This window comes from Molossus molossus, unplaced genomic scaffold (assembly GCF_014108415.1).
Source record: "Molossus molossus isolate mMolMol1 unplaced genomic scaffold, mMolMol1.p scaffold_m16_p_23, whole genome shotgun sequence".
Taxonomy (NCBI): domain Eukaryota; kingdom Metazoa; phylum Chordata; class Mammalia; order Chiroptera; family Molossidae; genus Molossus; species Molossus molossus.
Window position 1 is genome coordinate 6,754,074 of NW_023425359.1, and position 24,173 is coordinate 6,778,246.

The 24,173-nt window shown below is 44.3% G+C and overlaps 2 protein-coding genes across 3 annotated transcripts in view; one reads left to right on the plus strand and one right to left on the minus strand.

Moving 5' to 3' along the window:
• The window catches only part of GNPAT (glyceronephosphate O-acyltransferase), a 36,008-nt gene extending 23,297 nt beyond the window's left edge, over positions 1–12,711 (minus strand). The window contains exons 1-2 of one of the 2 annotated variants that reach the window (XM_036277521.1): positions 12,465–12,711; positions 2,661–2,843 (exon numbers count right to left, since the gene is read on the minus strand). In XM_036277521.1, the coding sequence (XP_036133414.1) occupies positions 2,661–2,843; positions 12,465–12,542 (261 nt within the window). In that variant the 5' untranslated portion in view covers positions 12,543–12,711. Of the gene's footprint in view, positions 1–2,660; positions 2,844–4,588; positions 4,736–12,464 lie in introns of those variants that run through there. The other variant, XM_036277522.1, reaches the window with a different exon arrangement.
• Positions 12,712–12,777: 66 nt separating this feature from the next.
• CUNH1orf131 (chromosome unknown C1orf131 homolog) lies at positions 12,778–21,732 on the plus strand. Its single transcript, XM_036277493.1, has 6 exons — positions 12,778–12,902; positions 15,900–16,243; positions 19,536–19,592; positions 20,281–20,376; positions 20,494–20,580; positions 21,676–21,732. Exons 1-6 carry the CDS (start codon positions 12,818–12,820, stop codon positions 21,730–21,732), a joined length of 726 nt encoding a protein of 241 aa, XP_036133386.1. The 5' UTR covers positions 12,778–12,817.
• Positions 21,733–24,173: the final 2,441 nt, after the last annotated feature.

Sequence of the window (24,173 nt, forward strand, 5' to 3'; positions counted from 1 at the left end):
AAGGAAGACAAAGAACCCAATTAAAAAATGGGCAGAGGAGCTGAATAGACACCTCTCCAAACAGGACATACAAATGGCCAAGAGACATATGAAGAAATGCTCAACATCACTAATCATCCGAGAGATGCAAATTAAAACAACAATGAGGTATCACCTCACACCTGTCAGAATGGCCGCCATCAACAAATCATCAAACAACAAGTGTTGGCGAGGGTGTGGAGAAAAGGGAACTCTAATACACTGCTGGTGGGAATGCAGACTGGTGCAGCCGCTATGGAAAACAATATGGTGCTACCTCAAAAAATTAAAAATTGAACTTCCATTTGACCCAGTGATCCCACTGCTGGGAATATACCCTAAGAAGCCTGAAACACCAATCAGGAAGAATATATGTACCCCCATGTTCATAGCAGCACTATTTACAATAGCTAAGATCTGGAAACAGCCCAAGTGTCCACCAGTAGACGAATGGATCAAAAAGCTGTGGTACATATACACAATGGAGTACTATGCAGCGGTAAGAAAGAAAGATCTCTTATCCTTTGAGACGACATGGAGGGACCTGGAAAGTATTATCCTAAGTGAAAGAAGCCAAGCAGAAAAAGACAAATACCACATGATCTCACTTATATACGGAATATAATGAACATAACAGTCTGAGGAATACAGTAGACCCAGACACATGGAAGTAGGGCACAGACTGACATCCCTCAGAAGAGGGGATGGGGGGTGGGGGGGTGGGAAGAGATAAACCACAGAACTTATATGCATGTATGCATGACCAATGGACATGGACAACTAAGCCGGGGACAGGGTGGAGGGGGTGGGGTGGGGGGTGCCAATGGGGTAAAAAGGTAAAATATCTGTAACAAAAAAATAAATAAAAATTCATTAAAAAAAAATAAAAAAAATAAAAAAAATAAAATAAAATCACATTTTTACAGAGCTATTTAGTATCTGATGCAGGAAAACCATCATATGAGGAAGCATTTGAGATTTAACATGAAATCACACAAATAAAATTTGTATAAACAGAAATCCACATTGAATCATAACAGCAAACAACAAAGTAAAAACAAATACAATTGGCAGCTATATACAGTTGGACACAGTTGTGTCTAGTACACTAAAATGTCTTTTACAAAATAATCATCTTCAATGTTGTCCTGCAAGATGTCTTACTTTAGCAATTTCCGGTTGTCTCTAATGTCCTCCTTTAGTATGGCTGACAATTGTTTTGGTGACTGCCACGCCCTCGAGATGCCTTGCTCTAAGCTCTCTGTTGGCCACTGTAGTCTGCACATCCATAGTTCTCATAATTATAGCAGTAGAATCATAGCTGCCATGGCCACTATAGTTTTGATCACCACCATAGGCCTAATTTCCATATCCTTGATCATAAGTTATTAAATCCTTGGTCCCAGTTTTGGCCCTGACTCCTAGTACCACCTTGTCCACTAGCTGCAGCACCTCTTCTAGCAGCATCTTTTATTTATTTATTTATTTTTTAAATCTTCACCCGAGGACATTTTTCCATTTTTTGTTCAGATAGATTGGGAGGGAGAGAGAGGAAGAGAGAGGGAGAGAGAGAAATATCGACGTGAAAGGGACACATCGAGTGGCTGCCACCCGCACGACCAACCAGGGTTGGGGACAAACTGCAACCGAGGTACGCGCCCTTAGCAGGAACCGAACCTGGGTCTCTCTGGACCGCAGGCCGACACTCTAACCGCTGAGCCAAACCAGTCAGGGTACATCTTTTATTTTAATTTATTGATTTTAGAAAGAGAGAGAGAGGGAGAGAGACATCGATTTGTTCTTCCGTTTATTTATGCATTCATTGGCTGATTCTTGTATGTCCCCTGACCAGAGATCGAACCCGCAACCTTGACATATCTGGACAACGCTCTAACCAACTGAATTACCTGGACAGGGCAGCAGCATCTTTGAAAAGCACAAATTCAAATCCTCTTGATCTTCTGGTGGCTGGATCTGTTTTAATTGTGTAGTCTACAACTTGCCCAACTTGAGACAAACAGTCAGATTTTTTTTGCTTGTATCCCAGCTCAAGCCTCCAATAAACATTTTACCATCATTCTGCTGATTCTTGTTTGTGTTGATCTTGGGACCCTCTACGAATTCCTCTATGCAGCTGTACTCATTCAAATCCTCCATGGTGGCAGAGCTGTCAACCAGGGGTGGGGGGAGGAGGGTGTGCTGGCGCACAGTGCGAGTCACGGCAGTGGCGGCTCAACTTCTTAAATCTGTCCATTTCTATTTCTAAAACCACTTACCAGTCATCTTTCAGGCCTCATTTTACAAAAAACTCTAACTCCCTACACAAAATTAGCTTCTCCTCTAACTAGTGGCCCTACTAGCATGTCTTATGTCATAGTTGATTATACAACTGTCATCATTCCCTATCAGATTATACACTTAAGAGGTTAGGAGCTCTGCTCATCTTGCTCGCTGCTAGACCCCAGTGTCCAGCAGAGAGGCTAACACACATTATGGCCATGATAAACATTTGATGAATGTGCCGAATATAGCTAGACCTAAAAAGATACTTCAAAGTAAGCAAAATAAATGTATAAATCAAGAAGAGAAAGAACTTGTTGACAATGAGCATTATAGCTGTGGTTGAAGAGGGAATCACTTACCTGCTTAATGACATAGTAAACCTCTTCAGAATTGAGAACACTACATTTAATATCATTCGGCTTGCACGGAATAATTCCCTTATACAGAAGAGGTGTGTAGCATTTCATCGCAAACTTCAAGTCACTGACATGCCTCCTTTCTTCTAAAATATCTTCAAACTCATCCCACTTTTTGCGCTCCTTCTGTGGATAAGGCAAAAGAAAGAGAGTAATGCACATTCTGTAAAATGAATTAGGACTGATTAGGGACTATACTTGTACAATTTTATTTTTGCCAATATATTTTCTGTGACATATGAACAAGAACAGAGTGATCTGATGTTAGATTTTCATATACCCCCCCAAAAAAGTAATTGGGATCAATAAATTGATATTGAGTTATCATAATATTTTTTATTTTTATATTTCTGACTGTTATCTTTGTAAAGCCAAGACCCCTTTGGGAAAGTTAACAAAGATGGCAAAGATGAGACATTAAGCTGTAGAATAATCTGCTAAATTTGACAAGGTTTCATCAATCACACTGATAAACTTGTTTTGTCTGCTTCTTCCACTTGGCTTTAAAAATTAAATCATAGCACACATTTGAAACTCAAAATTATGTCAAGTCAGCCCTGGATGGTTTGGTTGAGCGGTTAGAGCTTCGACCTGCGGATCAGAGTCCGGGTTTGGTTCCTGCTACGGGCACGTACCTCAGTTGCACTTTGTCCCCAGCCCTGGTTGGGGTTGTGTGGGTGGCAATCACGCGATGTGTCTCTCTTGCGTCGATGTTTCTCTCTCTCCCTCCCTCCCACTCTATCTGAAGATAAATGCAAAAAATGTCCTTGGGTGAGGATTAAAAAAACAAACAAAATTATGTCAAGTCAAATAAATCTACGTGGGTGCAAACAAAAGTAAGATTTACTCAAGAAGTAAGTGCTCCCACATAAGCTACTATCGAGCAGTCTGTATTTGCTGTGATTACTTTCTTATCTCCTTTCTACCTACTAAGTCATAGTAGAAATAATAATTATTGTAGCTAACATGCATAGCTGCTTACTAAACGTCAGGCACTATTCCAAGAACTTATCCATTAAGGAACAATCCTATTTTTAAATGCTAATATATATTTTGAAAAGGAACAGTTCTCATAACAAGCGTATGAAAGTTATGCAGTAGTTCTGCTCATTACCCCCATTTTACAATGGGAAAACCAAGGTCCAGGGGAGTGAAATAACTCACCCGAGGTCCCACAGCTCACAAAGGACAATGACAAGATTCAAACTCGAGCCTATTGGCTTCATAGACCTTGTTCCTACCCATTATCCTACACCACTTATCATGTGTAATTGTGGAATATCTGGAAACATGGAAACATATAAGCAAGTAAAAACTGCCCATAATTTTACACCTCAGGAATAAGCACTCTTTTTTTAATCCTCACCCGAGGACAATCTTTGATATTTTGTTCAAATAGAGTGGGGGGGGGGGGGGAGAAACATCGATGTGAAAGGGACACATTGAGTGGTTGCCACCCACATGACCCAACCAGGGCCGGGGATAAACCGCAACCGAGGTACGTGCCCTTAGTGGGAACCGAACCCAGGTCTCTCCAGACAACAGGCCGACGCACTAACCGCTGAGCCAAACCGGCCAGGGCAAGAATAAGTACTCTTAACACTTGTTTCCTTATTTTTTTCATTCACAGCTACAGAAATACATATTTTTAAAGTTCAAAACATGGACCATACCAAATATAGTTTATCTTGCCTGTTCAATTATACTAAGTATTTCCCTATATCAAATATCGTTTTAAAACAGGTCAGTGGCCACGTAATCACTTTATGTTCCCTAACTTTTTAAAATAATTTTTCTAATTACCAAAGTATATATGTTCACTAAAAAAATTTGGAAGATACAGTAAAGCATAAAGAAGAAAATAAAGTCACCTGTCCTCCCATGATCCAGAGACCATTTTAGGGCATGGCTTTCTGTGCGTGTAGCCATGTCCCTCCCACCACACACGCATTTGATTTGCCTCTTGCATTTTCCACTTACTGTCAAAACCACATCTCCACGTCATTTAAGTTTTTTCCACCACATTATTTTAATGTTGGACATTTGGATTATTTTTCATTCACCACTATTATAAAAAAGTACAACGAGTGTTATTTCTTTGGTTCATGTTTTTATTGAGTTTTCTTTTTTATAAGAGAGAGAGGAAGGGATATATAGAGAGAAACATCCATGTAAAAGGGACACATCAAGTGGTTGCCACCCGCACGACCAACCAGGGCTGGGGACAAACTGCAACCGAGGTACGCGCCCTTAGCGGGAACCGAACCCGGGTCTCTCTGGACTACAGGCCGACGCTCTAACCGCTGAGCCAAACTGGCCAGGGCTTGTTATTTAGGGTAGAATGTAATTATTCTACCCTGGCCTCTGTTTAGTCCTTGGCCTCCTGGACCTCTCTACAGCATGACACCCTTCTCAAGTACTCCCTCCTGTCTGACCTCTGACCATCCTGAAATTTTCCCACTTTGGTTTTTTATTCAAGACTCTTGTCGTAGCAGAAAATCGACCTCATTTCTCTAATCTAAGGACTCCCAACCTGGGGGAAAATTCCTCCCCAAACTACAATATGTCTTCTTTCCTCCCACTTCCTTTACTATGTAAACATCTCTTCTTCACTCCACACATGTTGAGTACTCTCACCTACTCAACTGGTTGTAACTACTACTTAGCTAGGCTTTGGAATCTTCTGTCCTGGTCTCTTCCCCCATCTGAGCTCCTCATACACATATTTAGTTGCAAACACTTCACACTTGGCCTTTCCAAAACTGAACGCAGTTCTCCTTTGCCTGTTTTGCCCCCTTCATGTTGCCAGGTACTCTTCTGAACACACATTCCTGACCAAATTGGTCCCTGCTTAAAATACTTAAATGACTCCCCACCTCCTTTAGAATAAGACCTAAGCCACTTCTGGTGTCATCTGAGAACCTCTATGATGTGCCCTTTCCTTTCCTCTCCAGACCCATCACCCACCATGCTTCATGGTCTCCTGAATAGCAAGTGATTTGCATTCGCCCAACACAGTTCATTACTGACATGCCATTGGGCCTTTGCACATGCTCATCTCTCTGCCTAGACTGCCCTTGGTTCCTTTGTCATCCTTGCTTTAGGTGTCACTCTTTGGTGAAAACTCTCATTGAGTTCCTCAGATGTAATTACTCTGCCTTACTCATTAGGACTTCTTTACCTGCTACACATGTCTACTATGATCTGCATCCCACAACACTGTAATCGTTTGAATGTCTGTCTCCCCACTACAATGCAATTATCTAGAGGACAGGACAGTTCATGTTCTCCTTGTATTTCCAACACTGAGCCATGTTTGGAATATGCATATTTGGTCAATAATTGAATGACTAAATGTTTCAGTAATAGAAAAGAAATACAAAATGTTAAACTGAGATCAGGATTAGGCACAATAAGAGTATAAATAGAAGCAAAGAGCACTTATAAGTTTTTATAAAAGAGTAGCACATGATATATACAAACTTGAACATTTCAATAGCCACATAGATAAAGTAAAGAGACTACATGAGAGAAAAATCTAATTGCTGAGAGTTCTGGTGCAAAACTACAGTCATATCATATCACATACTCTTGTTTATAAGACTGGAGAACCTTTTCAAATTTCACATTTCTCATTAATAAAGTAATACAGAGTTATATAGGCTCAGACTTGGCAGACTGCAACAAACTACCATTATAAATTAACATATTTTTAGGGATAAAAGAGATCTTAGTGACTTCGACTTCCCATTTAGTGATCCTGGGGGTGGGAAGAGAAAAGGATTAGAATAAGCTGGGAATATCTATTTATTTAGCTACCTCCCTACTGACTTCCCATTTATCTATGTGTATATATACAGAGTGAAAGAGGGAAGGGGGTGGGAGAGAGACAGTGAAGAAGAAAGGGAGTCCTCAGGACAAGAACCCGTAAAGAAGAGCAGCAGGAACACAAATTTTGAAAAGTTTGCCAAATAACATCTACGATCTTTCCATGATTCTCTGTTACCTGCAGGACTGAGTCCACACTTCTTAGCATATGACCCCAACCCAACCCTGCCTTACTTAGCATTCCCCTTGTTCCAACAGTCCAACTACACAGAGACCTGTAGCTCCCTAAACAAGCTATATCTTATGGCTCCCCACATCTTTGTTGAAGTTGCTACCTTTAAGAATAACTCTGACTGCCAAATATTTGAGCACCTACTATATGCTTGGCATTGTGGTATGTGTTGGGGTTATAGTGGTGATCAAGACTGACTCAATCTCTCTTATGAGTAACCAGGTGCATGGTGGTATCAATTAGGAAACAGGGCATTTACAAATGGCCCTTCCCCACTGTTCACCTAGACAATACTTAACCATCAACCACAGCTCCCATTCACCTCCTTGGTGTACCATTTTCCAAGTCTCCCCTAAACCTAGGTGGCATTGGTCTTCTCCTTTGAGTTTTTACTGAACCTTTAATACCTTTTCATGAAGGCATCTAAAACAGTCATTAAACTTGTATTTGGCGTCTCTCCTACAAAAATGTGAACTTCTTGTCTGGGTAGGTAATGTGTCTTATACATTTTTGTATTCCCAGTTCCTAGTAGGAACTCAATCATTGTAGAATAAAAAGATAAATTACTGCCCTGGCCGGTTTGGCTCAGCGGTTAGAGCGTCGGCCTGCGGTCTGGAGAGACCCGGGTTCGGTTCCCGCTAAGGGCATGTACCTTGGTTGCAGTTTGTCCCCGGCCCTGGTTGGTCGTGCGGGTGGCAGCCACTCGATGTGTCCCTTCACGTCGATGTTTCTCACTCTCTCTCCCTTCCTCTCTCTCCCTCCCATTCTATCTGTACCAAAAATGGAAAAAATATCCTCGGGTGAGGATAAAAAAAAAAAAAAAAAAAAAAAAGATAAATTACTGAGTGAAGCCACTTCTTAAACCTTGTTGATGATGAGTCATCAATATTAACAAGCTAGCCCTGGCCGGTTTGGTTCAGTGGTTAGAGCGTTGGCCTGCGGTCCTGAGAGACCCGGGTTCGGTTCCCGCTAAGGGCGCGTACCTCGGTTGCAGTTTGTCCCTGGCCCTGGTCGGTTGTGTGGGTGGCAGCCACTCGATGTGTTCCTTTCACATCGATGTTTCTCTCTCTCTCTCTCCCTCCCACTCTACCTGAACAAAAAATGGAAAAATGTCCTCGGGTGAGGATAAAAAAAATATATATATATATTCACAGCTAAAGTTCAAACTTCTACCCATCTGGCCCTAACCTAATGTCTAATCCAGTGGTTTTTAAACCAGGTTGCACATTAAAATAACTTTGGGCACTTAAAAAATACTGATGCTCAGATCTCCTCTAAAGTCTTATTTAATTTGGTCTGTGAGTGGTACATGGGCATCAGAATCATTTTTTAAAGTACTCCAAGTGATTCCTTCACACAGGTTGATTATTAATTAATTGTCCTTCCCTATATCATGCTGGAGAAGTACTGACCATCATAAATATATTTACATAGCTACTCACCCAATAGCACAATACAAAGGAGCCCAAGTAAGACGACTTCGGTGAAGTCTTTTCCTTCCACTCTTTGTTTTCCCTGTCTTAATTATCTCATATAGGCCTCTCCTTATTCATAGCTACACAGGCCTCTCCTTGTACTTCCCTTTCAAGTGCTCTGGAGGATTCATTCATCTACCAGATAATGACTGAGAGCCCACAACGTACCAGGCACTGTCTACAGGCTGAGAATACAGCATGAACAAGGTGGACAAGGAATGTGCACCGAGGGAGCTTACATTCCCTACGGAAAGACAGACAACAAATAAACAAGGTAGTCCACTTGGGATTCCACCACATAGCATGCTGGTAAATGTTTGACTATGGCAGAGCCCTGGTTTATAGCAGTTGTCAATTTCTGTGGTATATATGCATACTCCCACCATGGCAGATTTCAAGTTACCAGTACAACCTCACTGAACACAGAGTTGGGGAGAGATGCCAATGGCCACTCTTACACAGGCTTTCCACCTTACAGTATGATAACCAGACACATAGATCCTCAAAAGCATAACTAATAGTAAAATAATTAGGAAGTGCTGAGTCTTGGGTATATATTACTTTCATTTTTAAGAATATTTATTTAATTGTAAATTTATAAGTTAATCTTTAACTTTTTAAAATCCTCACCTGATGATATGTTTATTGATTTTTAGAGAGAGGAAGGGGGAGAAAGAGAGAGAAAAAGAGAGAGAGAGGGAGAAACATTGATCAGTTGCTTACTGTACATGTCCCTATAGGAAATAGAACCACAGTCTTTCTGGTGTACTACGGGACAATGCTCCAACCAACTGACCCACACAGCCAGGGCTTAATCCTTCATTTTTAATAATGGCTGTGTTTTAACAATGAGCTTGTAAACTTCATGAAAATTTAACGATCAGCTTTGACAGTAAGTTCAAGACTACTGTAGCCAACACTGGAAAGAGAATACTATAAGGACAATGAGAGAGTAACTAATGCGAAAAAGTGAGTGGAATGCTACTTTAGACTGAATGGCTGGGTAAGTCCTCTCTGGAGAGGTGATATTTATGTTGGGAGCTCAACAATAGAAAAAGCCAGCAATGCTGGAGGAAACACAGCATGCCACACAGAGGGGACCGCGAGTACTCTGAGGACAGAACATGCTTATTCTCCGAGAAACACAAAGCCAGTGTGGCTGAAGCCCAGTGAGCAAGATTCGTAAAATCGGAGATAGCAGATATCCTATTATGTAGCATCTTGTGGCACATTGTAATGAGTCGAGATTTTTCATTCAGATACTTTTTTTTTTTTTTTTTAGTCCTCACCGGAGGACATTTTTCCATTTTTTGTACAGATAGAGTGGGAGGGAGAGAGAGAGGAAGAGACAGAGAGAGAGAAACATCGACGTGAAGGGACACATCGAGTGGCTGCCACCGCACGACCAACCAGGACCGGGGACAAACTGCAACCGAGGCACATGCCTTTAGCGGAAACCGAACCCGGATCTCTCCAGACCGCAGGCCGATGCTCTGACCGCTGAGCCAAACCGGCCAGGGCTCATTCAGATACTTTTAAAAATTTTTATTAATTTATTTTTGTTACAGATGTTTCTCCTTTTCCCCACATCATTCAGACTCTTAACAGGAAGCCACGGTTTGGGTGATGGGTACGCCACCGATTACCCACCCCTAGTCTTCTTTTCATTCTGTGGTCTCACAGAAAGATTTCAAGCAGACCAGTGGCTTTGGATACAACCTACTTGCTGATGGCTGTCAAATCAAATATTTACACTAGACCTTCCTTGTTTGCTCTGCTACCATATTTCTAACTCTATTTGGATGTTTCCCAACCCCCCTGTGATGTATCTGTCCATAATACAATAATCCACAAATTAAAAATCATTAACTTTGCCTCTCACATCTCAAAGTGAACACAACCCCAAACATTACCCTGACTAAACCTGCTTCTCTCCTGCATTTCCTATCTGCGAAAGGCATCACCATCCACCCAGTTGCCAAATCACAGAAACCAGGAGTCAAGTTCAGACTGCCTCTGTTTCCTCATCCACCGCATTCAGCTGCCCTAAATATCCCACAAACTCCCCCATCTCCCTCTCCCCAGACTCCCTGCCTGTCCTTACTTTGGGCTGTCTTCTCTTCTCTGGATGACTGCAAAGGCATCCTGATCAAGCTCTATGATCATGGCATCAAATTCCTTCCTCAGCCAAACTCTCTTTCTACAGTCTCTACTTAAGTAAAGCAAGAGAGGTTATACATACAAACAATCGTGCCAGAAACCGAGCAGTTCTCTCAGACCTTCAACGTACAAATGTGATCATCCTTAAATGGTGCCCTATAAAGTTAAGACTTTATCCTTAAGGTTGGGAAAACATGATATATAAAATTCATTCAGGAAATATAATCTGCCTGCTTCCTTGATTTCATTTCTTAGGTCCCTTCTATTCTGCCCTTACCTAAATACTTGGTTCCCCCAAACATGCAAGGGAGTAGTTTTCTTACATCAATGCCTAGAACAGTTTTCCTCTCCCTCATCTCCCATTCACATCTCAAAAGCTCAGGTGCTCCTTCTCATTACTCCCACAACATACTGTGCATGCTGGATCTTTAATTTCTATATCCTGGACACTGAGAATAATGACCAAGGACACTGTAGCTACCCATTGCTGCCATGTTTGTTGCAATCAGCAGTATTTTAAATATCTCAAGTACCACTTTCAGATTAGATAGAGCATTGCACAATCACAAGTGTGGCTGAGCAAATAAGGACAGCCAAGATAGTAAGAAAAAGTTCAGGTTACTCTGAAAGTAAAATCGTGTAGTCACAAGTGTGCAGTGTCAGAGGTAAAAAAGCTCATATACAACTGCTTCGTCTTTCACATGAAAAGTTGACAAAAGTCTTATCAGTAAAGAACCATTGGTGAATGGGTAAGTAAAATATCAACTCTTTCCTTTAATACACATACAGAAAACTGTAGTCAATTCACAAACCAGTTCAGGACTGAGAAGCTACCTGAGGCATGTCAGAGCTACAAAGCAACCCTTTCCTACATTCCTTACATACTCCCTCCGGAGCAGCAGAGTTAGAGGTCAAATACATCCACCGCAGAACTGCTGGGTGAGCAGGCCCATGAAGAGAGAGGCTGAAGTGATCAACCTTAGAGAAGCTGATAGTTAACAGCAAGTAAGAGCTCCTGACTGCCACAAATGGAAATGTCCTCATGTTCCAAAAAATATTGATGTCCCAATTTGAAGGTAGCCACATATACATACATGTTCTCTTTGAAACTGTTTCTTTATCTTGCTTTTATTCTGTTTTCCCTGTTTTGACCTTCCTACACAAATTAACATTATGTTTAAGTCAGAAACTGAACTAACTGCTAGGACATGCCTGGTAACATACCTTTAAAATGCATTGTTTTATTTCCTCCTTAAGTAGATTAAAAACTAATCTGGTGTTTCAAAAAAAAGATCAGTTACACCAGGATTGTGCAATCCTGAGGGCTACAAAGCTCTCGTGAAGATGGCGAGTGACAAACGTTTTGTTGGCATAAAAAGGCAGATTAAAATCAGGAGAGAGAGGCGGTTGGTGGAGAAAAGGCAAGTTGGAGAGAGGCTGGGTAGCATTAATTGTCTTCCAAAATGACTTGTGGGAAAAGTACAATGACATACGGAAGCCAGAAACAGGCAATTTAAACTTCCAGAAGACCCACATTTTCCTAGATTAAAAAAAAAAAAAAAAAGACCTAGATTGTAAAAACTCTATGCCCACAGATGAGCTAAGTACTTTCCTGCCAGGAAGCCAGGAGGGCCGGAGGGCGGGTGGGGAGCCGCCGGCCGGCTGCCTCGGCCTGGGTGGGACCCGCGGGTTTCTCAGCTTTGCCCACAGGCGGCCCTCCATGCCCCGCTAGCGACCGAGAGCCTCCGAGTCCCACGCCTGCTGCCGCGTCAGGCAGGGGCTTTCGGAAGGCCCTGCGGCTAGTGGAGGGGCCGAGAAGGGACGAGTGGGAAGGAGCCGGAGGGGCCATCCCCGGTGGAAACTTGTAAAAGCACACGCACATTTTACACAGTGATGCATCGTTGCCTTGGAAACCAAGTCAACCACCCAACCCCTCCTCGGGGCAGCCGGGACCCACTCTTTGGGGCCAGGGTCGTGGCCCGGAGGAAAACGGGACAGGGAGGAGGGGGTCCTCTCTCGGGCCCGCGCTGGGCCTCTTGCCTGGGCGCCTACCGAGTACAGGAGCACGACAGCGCCGGGACTGGTGGAGCCGACGGAAAAACAGGAGTTACGTGAACTGGAAGAGTCCATGGTGCGGCTGCCGTCCCGGGCAGGGCCTGGGGTGCTTTGCTAGGCGGTGGTGGTGCGGCGGCGGGGGGCGGTTCCTCCGCGCGGGGCGGCCCGACCTCGCCTAGGGCGGTGGCACCCTCTGCGACCGCTCCTAGGGACCCCGGGCGCCGCCATCTTAACCAGGACGGAAGCCGCGCGGGGACCTGAGGCACGCGCGCAGCCCGTCGGACGCGGAAGCGAGGGCGCCGAGCGCGCATCCGCGGGCTCCGGGTGGCCCCGCGGCGCCCGGCCCCACGATGGAGCGGGAGCGGGGGCTGGGGTCCTCCTCGCCCCCCTCCTGTCAGCTGCTAGACGCTGTGCTCCAGAACCTCTACGACTTTGGTGAGTGGGGGCCTCGGAGCCCGCGCGGAGAGCGGCCTGGGGAGCCGAGGGCCTGCTGCGCGCCGCGAACTGGGCGGGCGTCCGCTTTCAGGCCCAAGGTTCCTGCAAGCCAGCACCCCGCAGCTCGCCCGCCCTGGCGCCCCAGCGCTGCGGCGCCCCCTCTCCGCCTGCCACCTTTCTCCTGCCCCAGGGTCGAGTTATTCTTCGTGAGTCAAACCTCCCAACCCTCCGCTTAGTGTGGGCACCAACCTAGTTGCGAGTGGGAGGCACCAAGGCTTGCAGATGCGCACAGACCTGGGCCCTCGACGGAGCCCCCTTTTCCCTTTTCCGGACCTCTGGGCCCGCCCTTCCCCAGACCCGGCCGACCCTCGTGCGCCCCTACCACCTTGCCCTGCTGGGGCCTCGTGCCTCTGCCCCCCGGCCACGGGCTTCAGAGAATGTTTCCACATGACGCTTTCACGGGCTTTTCCTCCACAGGTTGGTCGACTCACGCTCTTCTGCCTTTTTTTTTTTTTTTTTAATTCTCATCTGAGGACATTTGTCCATTTTTTGTTTAGATAGAGTGGGAGGGAGAGAGAGAAACATCGATGTGAAAGGGACACATCGAGTGGCTGCCACCCGCAGGCCCCAACCAGGGCCGGGGGCAAACTGCAACCGAGGTACGTGCCCTTAGCGGGAACCGAACCTGGGTCTCTCCGGACCGCAGGCCGATAACCGCTGAGCCAAACCCGGCAAGGCTCTTCTTTCATCTTGGTGAGGGGAAAGGAAAATAAAACTATCATTATAATTTGGCAACCGCCTGGCATGTCACTAGGCAGTTTCACACACTCTGGAGAACTTGCCCCAGGAGAGGAAGGTGGTGACACTGGTTCCTGCACCAAAGATAATCTTTAGTCATTAGTGTCTTTAAAAATGTGTTTATTGACTTTAGAGAGAGAAAGAAACATCGATTTGTTGTTCCGCTTATTTAATTATTCATTGGTGGACTTTTGTACGGGCCCTGACTGGGGATTGAACCCACAACCTTGGAATATGAGCTGCCCGGCCAGGGCCTAGTCACTAGTGTCTTTAAGGACCAAACATATTTCTTAAATTTGTAGTATGATGTTGCAAAAGCTGTTTTATTTTGGAGCCATTGCTCAAAATTCTAAGGTCAGTTAAACAGTAAAAACGATAGCTATAAAGTATTGAGACTTTACCATATGCTACTCTATGATTTTCATGTATTTACTTTTTAAATTTTCCAAACAACCCTATGAAGCAGACACTGCCATTAATCCCATTATTGCAAAGGTAGAAACAAGCCCTAGAGGTCAAAAAAACTTCCTGAAGCTTATATAGCTAGTAATCTGCAGAGCCTGAGTTCCAGTCTCTAGACAGTCTAGATCCAGTCCCTGCAGTTGTATAGGCTTTGTACCGTGGCCAGAACATCTCTATGCCCTTGGGAATATTGGAGGACAGAGGAGACTTAGTCTCTGACCTTGAGAAGTTTAAAATCTAGAGGAAAACACTAATCTGCAAAATCCTAGATACAGTATGTGTCAACACAGGCGGGAAATACTCTTTTTTTTTAAATCCTCACCTGAGGACATTTTTTCGTGCTTTGTTCAGATAGAGTGGTAGGGAGAGAGAGAGACATCGTGAAAGAGACACATTGAGTGGTTGCCACCCACACGACCCAACCAGGGCCGGGACAAACTGCAATCGAGGTACGTGCCCTTAGGGGAACCGAACCTGGATCTCTGGACCACAGGCCGGCATTCTAACTGCTGAGCCAAACCGGCCAGGGCTCTTTTTTTTTTTTTTTCAACCCTCACCCAAGGATATGTTTTCCACTTATCTTCAGATAGAGTGGGAGGGAGAGAGAGGGGGAGAAATGTTGATTCGAGAGAGACATTGACCGGCTGCCTCCCACACACCCCAACCAGGGAGGGGGACCGAACCCCAACCCAGGCATCTGACCTTGATCAGAATTGAACTTGCGACTCTTTGGTCTGCGGGCTGGTGCTCTAACTGCTGAGCCAGACCAGCCAGGGCTAAATACTCATTTTTATAGTTTAGTTGGCTCTTAATAAGTGTTTATTGAATAAAAGACTAAGCAAATAGAAGCAAACAAATGATCAGCTGATACGTATTTAGAGAGCTCTGTGGCATTTGTACTGTTAAATGAGTAATGAAGCCCCGAATTCTTGTCAGAACCTTCAGGTAAGTGATCAGAGTTGGAAAAGGTGAAACAAAGAGGAGCTATAGAGATCTAGTAGAAATTAAACGGACTCAAATTCAGCCAGCTATCTTGGGTTCATCTTAATTTATAACTGAAAGAAGTTCGGAAAACTACAATGCATATCTGTAATTCTAGAAAGCATTAAAAAGAAACACTGGCTGCCATTTTTAGTGCAAAGCAGACATTTTTAGTACAAAGTGTGAGCTCACTAGGATTTTCAGTCTGGGACTATTGCCATGATGACACTTTTAGTAAGGACCAAGGTGAGGACTAAAATAACTATGCTAACAAGAGTCAAAGGTGCCCTGGCCGGTTTGGCTCGGCAGTTAGAGTGTTGGCCTGCGGTCCAGAGAGACCCTGGTTCAGTTCCCTCTAAGGGCACATATCTCGGTTGCAGTTTGTCCCCGGCCCTGGTTGGGTTGTGCGGGTGGCAACCACTCGATGTGTCCCTTTCACATCGATGTTTCTCTCTCTTCCTCTCTCTCCCTCCCACTCTATTTGAACAAAAAATGGAAAAATGTCCTCCGGTGAGGATTAAAAAAAAAAGTGTCAAAGGCATAAATATACTTACCTGGGAAAAGATACTATGATTTTGGATTCTATAAATCATGCAAATACAACCCCCTTTGAAGAAAAACAAGTAGATTTTTCTTTGTGTGTAGATCTGGGTGTTTCTAGTGGTGGCACATGCGTACGTGTGTTCACATGATTTGATATGGGTGATAGCCAAAACCAAAAATATTTATTTTTCCTTCTTGTGTTTGAGCAAACAGGAGAGACAGAAGATGAAGCAGAAGAGAAAAGGATCAGAAAGAAAAGGGAAAACAAGAAGAGAGATGTGGGGACTCCAGTGGCACTGAGGGCAGAGCCCGCTCCCGCACCTGGTTGCCCTGGAAGAGGCCAGAGGAAGAGTGCTTCGAGCTTCTTCGCAGAGCTCAGAGAAGAGCTGCAGTGTGCCCCCGCTGTGACCCCCGCTGCAGCCCCTGCGGGACCACAAGGCCTTCATGCTGCAGCATCTCCCTCTTCCTTGACCAGGAAGGAGCCAGTAAAAGTGGTTGAATTCCACAGCAGAAATAAGAAAAGAAAACAGATGCCAGATCAAGATGAGAACACAAAGGTAATGAGTTGGTTGGTTTTTATGTAGAGGGTGAAGACCTGGATATTGTAGTATTAGGTGAGTATCTTTATAGACTATGGCGGGGTCCCCAAGACCACACCCTCAGGACTCAGCACTTACAGGACCTAGCATATAGTCACTCTCCCGGTTATGATTAATTATAGCAAAAGAATACGGAGTAGAATTGGCAAAGGGAAAAGGTACCTGGGTAAAGACTGGAGGAAACCAGGTGCAGTGTCCAGGGGTCCTCTCCCAGTGCAGCTGCATGGGGTGTGCTTAATTTCCCCAGTGGTGCTGTGTGATCCCAGGTGGGACGCACTGCTGAGTAGGGAGGCTCACCCAGCCTGGATGCCCAGGGTTTTTATTGCGGGTTAGATGTGTAGGCATACAGACTGACCCTAGTTATTTAAGTACTAGTGTCCCAGAGAAAAAACTAGTATTCACCATAAATCACATTGTTAGCACGATAGTCCCCCCTTATTTGCAGTTTGGTTTTGCTTTCTGTGGTTTGTTTCCATGGGCAACCACGGTTTGAAAATATTAAATGGGAAATTCCAGAAACAAATGATTCATAATTTTTAAATTGCCCACCATTCTGAGGAGCGTGATGAAATCTCGCCCTGTCCAGCATTGCTGCCTGGGACAAAATCACCCATTGTCCAGTGTATCCACCCTGTATCTTCTCCCTGCCTGTTAGTTGCTTAGTAGCTATCTTGGTTATCAGAGGGAGAGACTACATTCACATAACCTTTTATTACAGTGTATTGTTATGATCTTTTTTTTTTTAATGATTTTTTCTTTACTGCTTTTAGAGAGAGAGGAAGGGAGAGGAGAGAGAGTGAGACAGAAACATCTATTAGAGAGAACATTGATTGGCTGCTTCCTGCATGCCCCCACTGGGAATCAGGCCCACAAACTGGGCATGTGCCCTGACCGGGAATCGAACCGGTAAACTCTTGGTGCATGGGTCGATGTTCAACCATTGAGCCACACTTGCTGGGCATAATTGTTCTGTTTCATTGTTAGTCTCTTACTGTGCCTAGTCTATAAATTAAACTTCATCAAAGGTATGTTTGTATAGGAAAAAGCACAGTACGCATAGGGGTTAGTACTATCTGCAGTGTCAGGCATCCACTGGGGTCTTGGAATGTATTCCCGTGGACAAGGGGATGACTGCAACTCTCTAGGCAAATTTGGTACAGCTGGGTCAAGGCCTCAAGTGTGGAGAAACACTGAAATCATTAAGACTTAACCCATTTGTTCTTCAGAAGTACTGTTTATTGTATTAATTAGATTAAATGTACATGCCAATGGAAAAGATATCCTGACTTCAAAGTAAATGTAAAATGTTTTCTAGTCATGGGGGAGGAAATAAGACTTTCTGGGGTAGACAAATGGAAGTGCCCCATACAGCATCCTTTGTGCTCTGCCCATGGCCTTAAGGCATTTGATTCTATGAAATGTGTGATTGCCTGAAGAAAATCATAAACATAATAAAAGCATGGTAACATGGACGATGTGTATGGGATTGACAGCAGAGAGCTAGCCATGTACCAAGAGCATGACAGTCACCGTCTATGGTGGGATCCTGCTAGTCCAGCCCCCAGGCCCAACCAGAGCCAGTGTTCTGGTGACAGCAGATGAGCAGTGCTGTGAAGGTTACTGGGAGCCTGTTGGCTCCTTGTGGGTGGATTCGTTGATAATATGAGCATTGGTCAAGTCTTCCTGCTCCTGGACCTGTGCTGCACAGTTGCAGTACTTTACCCTGTGTCTTGTAATAACCCCAGGAGGTTAGTACAGGGTCTCCATGGAGACAGAAGCCATCATCATCTGTGGAAGCATTCTGTGACTGAGCCACACACTCATCACACACAGTGGTGGAGGACAAACAGGATAAGCTGAAGTACAACTCCCGTTTGGAGAAGGAGAAACTAGAATACACGTGGACTGCAGTGCGCAAGGCCCGTCAGCGTGGTAGAAGACAGGGCTGCACGCTCCATGCCTGCACAGCCCCCACCCTGCTGAGCAGGACCAGCAGGACTGCCGTTTCCAGACGCTGCCGAGTAGGGGCTGGGGTTGAGTCGAGACCTCTGTTGTTGGCCAGTACAGTTTGACAGTAGTTTCCTGGTCAGTTCTGTGGGTTGTTAACCACAGCCAGAGGATATATTGAGGGTTACATATTTTGAAGACATTTTTAGTATAATTTTCTTTTGGGAATTTTAAACCAAATCGCCACCATTTTTAGAAATCTGATGTTCATAAAAGAAATATTTAACTCAAGGTTGAGTTTTGTTAGCCATTAGAATGGGTGGGAAGGAGGAAACGAGAGAGTTATTTAAATATAACCTTTTTTACCCTCTAACATCTCTGGTCACACAGTTATCTTTTTCTTTCTTTTTATCACCCGAGGACATTTTTTTTTTTTGCGTTTATCTTCAGATAGAGTGGGATGGAGAGGGGGAAGAGAGAGAGAGAAACATCGATGTGAGAGAGACACATTGACTGGTTGCCACCCACACGACCCCAACTGGAGCCAGGGACAAACTGCAACCAAGATATGTGCCCTTAGCAGGAACCAAGCCCAAGACCCTCTGTTCTGCAGGCCGACGCTCTTACCGCTGAGCCAAACCGGCCAGGGCTCTCTTTCTTTTTTTAAGCAGACAAGCAGGTGAGGCTGCAGGGAGTAAGCCTGTTAAGAATGTTAAGGAATAACATTCCTTTTTTGTTTTTGTCTTGTTAATCCTCACCCAAGGATATTTTTCCATTGATGTTTTTAGATAGAGTGGAATGGAGGGGGGGGAGAGACAGACAGAGACATCACACCACAATTGCTTGCCTCCCGCATGTGCCCCAACCCATCTTGGGCTGGGGATTGAACCTGCAACCCATGTACGTGCCCTTGACCGGGAATCGAACCCGGGACCCTTTGGTGTGCAGGCCAACACTCCAACCACTGAGCCACACTGGCCAGGGCCAGTTATCCTCTTTGAACTCACCATCACACAGAATGTTGTATATGTGGTACATGAGATACAGACATTGGTCTCTCTCACCATTGGTCTTTCTCTTAGTTTCTCATCAATCCTTTCTTAAGCCTTGAGACCTTAACAATTTTTTCTCCACTTTGCTTCCATTCGGTGTTAATTAGGATTTTGTGCAACATGCTTGTATTATCATTTAGTACTTAGGCAATTGGGCCAGTTTCAGGGCTTTTTAAAATCTCCACTCAGTGGTAGATACTATAATGAGTAGTAATAGAATATCTTAATAAGATTTTTTTTTTCCTTTTCAGACCAAAACTAGTATCCTTGAGAAAGATGTGAATATACAAGAATTTAACTTAGAAAAGGTATGTGTTTTGAAATTGTTAATTTTTTTCATCTTTATATTACTAAGAAAGATGACTATGTTAACATGTGCAAGGGTTAGGGAAATGTTTAAGCACATCACGACAACTCACTTGCTTGAATGTCGCGCGTTCATTTGCAGCGTGGTAGTCTTATCACTGCAACACCGGCGCTGCAGTGCTGAGGAGGAATTGAGATTGTAACTAGGTTTCACAATTGCATGAGAAAAAAGGAGTAAATAATTCAACTGTTACATGAGTAGATATTGGTGACTTCTTGTCTTCTTTCTACATTATCTTTTAAAGAAAAATACCCCCACGAATCTGTGTTTAAATCTGGGATAAATGGTTTCCAAGTGTGAGTAGAGGTAACTTTAAGTTGAAATTACTGCCTTTGTGGTTGCAGCTTATTGTAGAGTTTCAGGAAGTGCTGCGGGCTCTGTTTACTCCTGCATGGTTTCAGCTGTCCAGATTAAACAGAGCGGTGCTGGGAGGAGGTGGTCACATTGCAGACCTCACGCAGCTCCTGAACCATCGCAGCAGTCTTGCTGGCTGCAGTCACAGGTTGTGGGAATACACACGAGTATTGGACACACAGCACGTCATACTTGAAACGCATACTGTTGGGCCTGTATTTCTTCTGTGGAATTTTTGTAACACACTTGGGTCTGGTTCTGCTTTGTGTCTCCAGGCTCGGCTGGAGGTGCACCGCTTTGGGATCACAGGTTATGGAAAAGGAAAGGAACGAGTCTTGGAAAGGGAACGTGCGGTTATGCTGGGTGCACAGGTGAGGGGCTGCTCAGCCTCCTGTTACCAGACAGGACACAGCAAGCCAGGGCAAGGGACACTGGGAGATCTGTGCAGAATAAAAATTGATTACATATTCCTTTTTCTTTCATTTCAGCCTCCCAAAAAGAGTTATGTGAATTATAAGGTTTTGCAGAAGCAGATCAAAGAAAAAAAGGCAGCAAAGGAAGAAGAAAAGAGAATGGTAGGTGTAATGGCCTTTTCTTTATTAAATCTAGAGCAGAAAGCCCAGCCGGTGTGGCTCAGTAGTTGAGCGTCGACTCATGAACCAAGAGGTCTCTGGTTCAGTTCCTGGGCAGAGCACATGCCCCAGTGGGGGGCATGCAGGAGGATGTTCTCTCTCATCAATGTTTCTATCTCTCTCTCCCTCTCCCTTCCTCTCTCTCTAAAATCAATAATAATAAGAAAAAACAACTAGAGCCCTGGCTGGTTTGGCTCAGCGATAGAGCATCAACCAATGAGTTGCAGGTTCGATTCCGGCCAAGGGCACATACCTCTGTTGTGGTTTATCCCCAACCCTGGTCAGGGTCATGCGGGAGGCAGCCACTCGATGTGTCCCTCTCACGTCGATGTTTCTCTCCCTCTCTTTCTTTCTCTTCCCCCTTCCCTCCTACTTGGAAAGAGCTAGAGATAAGTGATCAGAATCTGTTCACTTATTCAGGTCATCAGCATTTTATACCAGCCAAGTAATCTGGCGTATTTCTTGAACGGTTTGCTTGAAGTAGCAAACTCCTGTTTAGATAATGTCTGCTATGTCATTTGTCTCCCCATACGCAATCCCCATTTCTCTATTACATGTTGTATTGTGTACAAGGGTTTATGAAACATCACAGGGGGAAGGTCATTATACTCCCTTTCATCTGAAATGGAAGATGGGACATTTGTAGTTAGTCTTCTCTGGAATGGCCCTTCACATTCTTGAAAGTATTTTAGGATGAAACTTTGAGTCTTTTGTTTGTAAAGTTTGTCTTTATTATTGAAAGTATTACACATGTTTCCCCCCTTTTTCCACCATTGACCCCCTCCACCCTCCTCCTGCCCCCCTCCCAGCCTTCACTGCACTATTGCCTGTGTCCATGGGTTATGCATGTTTGCATAGAAGTTCTTCCGTAATCTCTTCCCACACCCATGCCCCCTTCCCTTTGTCTGTTATTCTACAGTGTCTACTTAAAATATATTGAAATAGTATCTAAGTGGCTTTTGATCACAGAACTCTTGCCTTTTTTTGAGTCTCCATATCCATTGCTGATACATATATTATCTTTAATTCTGAAATCAGGCCCAAGACACAGATATTTTTAAGAAAAAGAAGAGGAAAGGGCAGGAAGACAGGTGAGTGATATCATTAGATACTGTGGCGGAATGGTATGGATACACCTATTTATTAGTTCTGAAAGTAATCCCTGGAGTCCGCGTGGTGTACCTATATTGTTAGAGTGCTGTACTGTCTCTCCTCCTAATCAAACCCTGTAAGGGGAAGACAGGATTTAGTAAATTGACTGACATCAAACAGCAACCTCCTATTTTCAAAGACCAGAAACTGCAAGTGACCAGTGGAAAAGCTGAGACCGACATTTCCAACAAAAGACTTCTGCTCCCTGCTGATGTGACAGCACAGTCTGGGTCTGGAGTACCTGTCCTTTGACACAGTACATGGGACAGAGCACCGGAATTTGAGTGACAGAATACTGATTTGGGTGCTTATGTGTATTTCTACCACCTCGAGTTACTATTTCAGAATTAACTCCTTTTATCTTACTTATTTTCTCGGACTCCGGTGAGCTTGTACATGCCATCCACTGGTTGTGTTCTAGATGTATATGTCTGTTGAGGGCCCACGGGTGTCGGGCACGTAGGCGTCTTAGGTGTTGGGGGTGCAGCCATGAGCACACGGAGGGAGGTGGGTCCTTGCCCTCAAGGACCTTACATTGTAATGAGGGAAATACACAAGCATACAAACAGATAAGTGTGAGGTGTCAGGCTGGCATGTTCCGTGCAGAGCTTGAGATAAAGCATTGTGAAAGAAAACCACTGAGGGTGGACAGGTGTCATTCCAAGGGGTGACATCTGAGGTGAGACCTGAGTGAAGAGGAGGGGCAGCCTAAAAAAGTCATCAGTGCACAGGCTTTGGGGCAGGAAGGCAGGTGGTAGTTTTAGGGACCTGGGAAGACCATGGTGCGGCTGGCCCCAGGATGGGGGCTGTGCATGGGAGGGGAGGGGCACTGCAGGAGCAGACCATGGTGCTCTGGTTAGTGATGCTGCAACCCTCCTTTATGAGCTCAACTTCAGTACCTTTCTCTCACTTTAAATGTAGGAAATCCAAAAAGAAGAAATCAGCTCCCAGTATTTTGTCAAGTGGTCGGATTGGACAGGTTGGAAAATTCAAAAATGGGACATTGATTCTGAGCCAAGTTGATATCAAGAAAATAAATTCTTCCCGAGTGGCTAAATGAAGTGGTCTGCGAACTAGAGGAGGAATGGAAAGTGCATCACACTGACGCTGGTCCCGAGCAGGACTTCCAGACCGTTCTTACCTGTTTCATATTTCATATACTGCTTTTCTAGGGACAGTCAGATAGAAACGAAAACGCTTCTGGTTGCTGAAGTGTCTGATGGCCCATGTTGGGCCAACCACACGCCATGTGAATAAAAAGTAAACCTATTGGAAAGATGTTCGATTTTCTCAGCAAGATTCACTCACATTTCACTTTCACTGGTGTTTTGTGCATTTGTGCATAATAAGATTTTTCATATATTTACTGATTTAGAAGGGCTAAGGATTAGCTTTAAATTGCCATCTAATTTTATAAAAGTGACTTAATGTTACTGTATCATGAAAGAACCGAGAAATGTGGTGATTTGTCAATTATTTTGTGGGAAAAACAGCTTCGATTTTCAGTCTCAAGTATATAAAACCTACTTCATAAGAAGTTATATAAATAAAAACACAACTTTTGTGCATATATGATTGTGACTATTAAATAACAATGAGTTGACTCATATCCTAGTACCTACCTGTAAGCAGTCACCCTGGGCAGCTAACCCTACGTTTTTAATACAGTTGCCCTTGCTGACAGTGTCTGGAACTTCTCAAAGCGTATGGCACCTTGAAAGAAACACCTTCAGTGCTGGAAATCCATTTTGGCTCTTTTTTATTGCTAAAAAGTTGAGATCCAAACCTAGTAAGTAATGTAGTGTTGGTCAAGACAGAGGGGTACAGATGGCTGACTTTTCTGTGTGACTTATAAGTTGACTCAAGGCTTTGCACATGAGCTCAAAAAATGTTTGGATTGGGCCCTCGCCAGTTTGGCTCAGCGGTTGGAACATCGGCCTGCGGACCAGAGAGTCCTGGATTCGGTTCCCGGTAGGGGCACGTACCCCCCCCCCAAAAAAAAATGTTTGGATTGGAGTGTGTTTTACTTCCCAGGTTTATTTTGAAAGGCAATATTCATTAGGATATGCATTTTGGCAGTTTTTAAGAGCTTTGAAAAGGTGTGGAAGATCCCAAATGTGACAAAGCATTAGGAAAATTCTCAGGAGCTAGAAATGACCTTTGCCATTAGAGTGGGAAGCTGACCTTCCTTGTTTTTTGCCAGAGGACCAGAGACAAAGGTGCCTTGTCTTGCCCTGGCCTGCCGCAAGCCACATGGCTCACCACTGAGTCCTTGGCAGCCTGGACCAGAGCCCCAGGCTAGTCAGCTCTGGAAAAGTGCAAGTCCAAGTATAAATTAGTCACCTGGTAATGCTTTCACCTTTTAATTCACTGAATAAATGTTT

What these genes read in the sequence shown, in the direction of transcription:
- CUNH1orf131 (XM_036277493.1), top strand. Translation starts at nt 12,818, where the DNA reads ATGGAGCGGGAGCGGGGGCTGGGGTCCTCCTCGCCCCCCTCCTGTCAG. An exon ending in CCAGAACCTCTACGACTTTG is followed by an intron (nt 12,903 to 15,899) that starts GTGAGTGGGGGC and finishes TTGAGCAAACAG; the next exon opens with GAGAGACAGAAGATGAAGCA. An exon ending in AGGAAGAAGAAAAGAGAATG is followed by an intron (nt 20,581 to 21,675) that starts GTAGGTGTAATG and finishes TTCTGAAATCAG; the next exon opens with GCCCAAGACACAGATATTTT.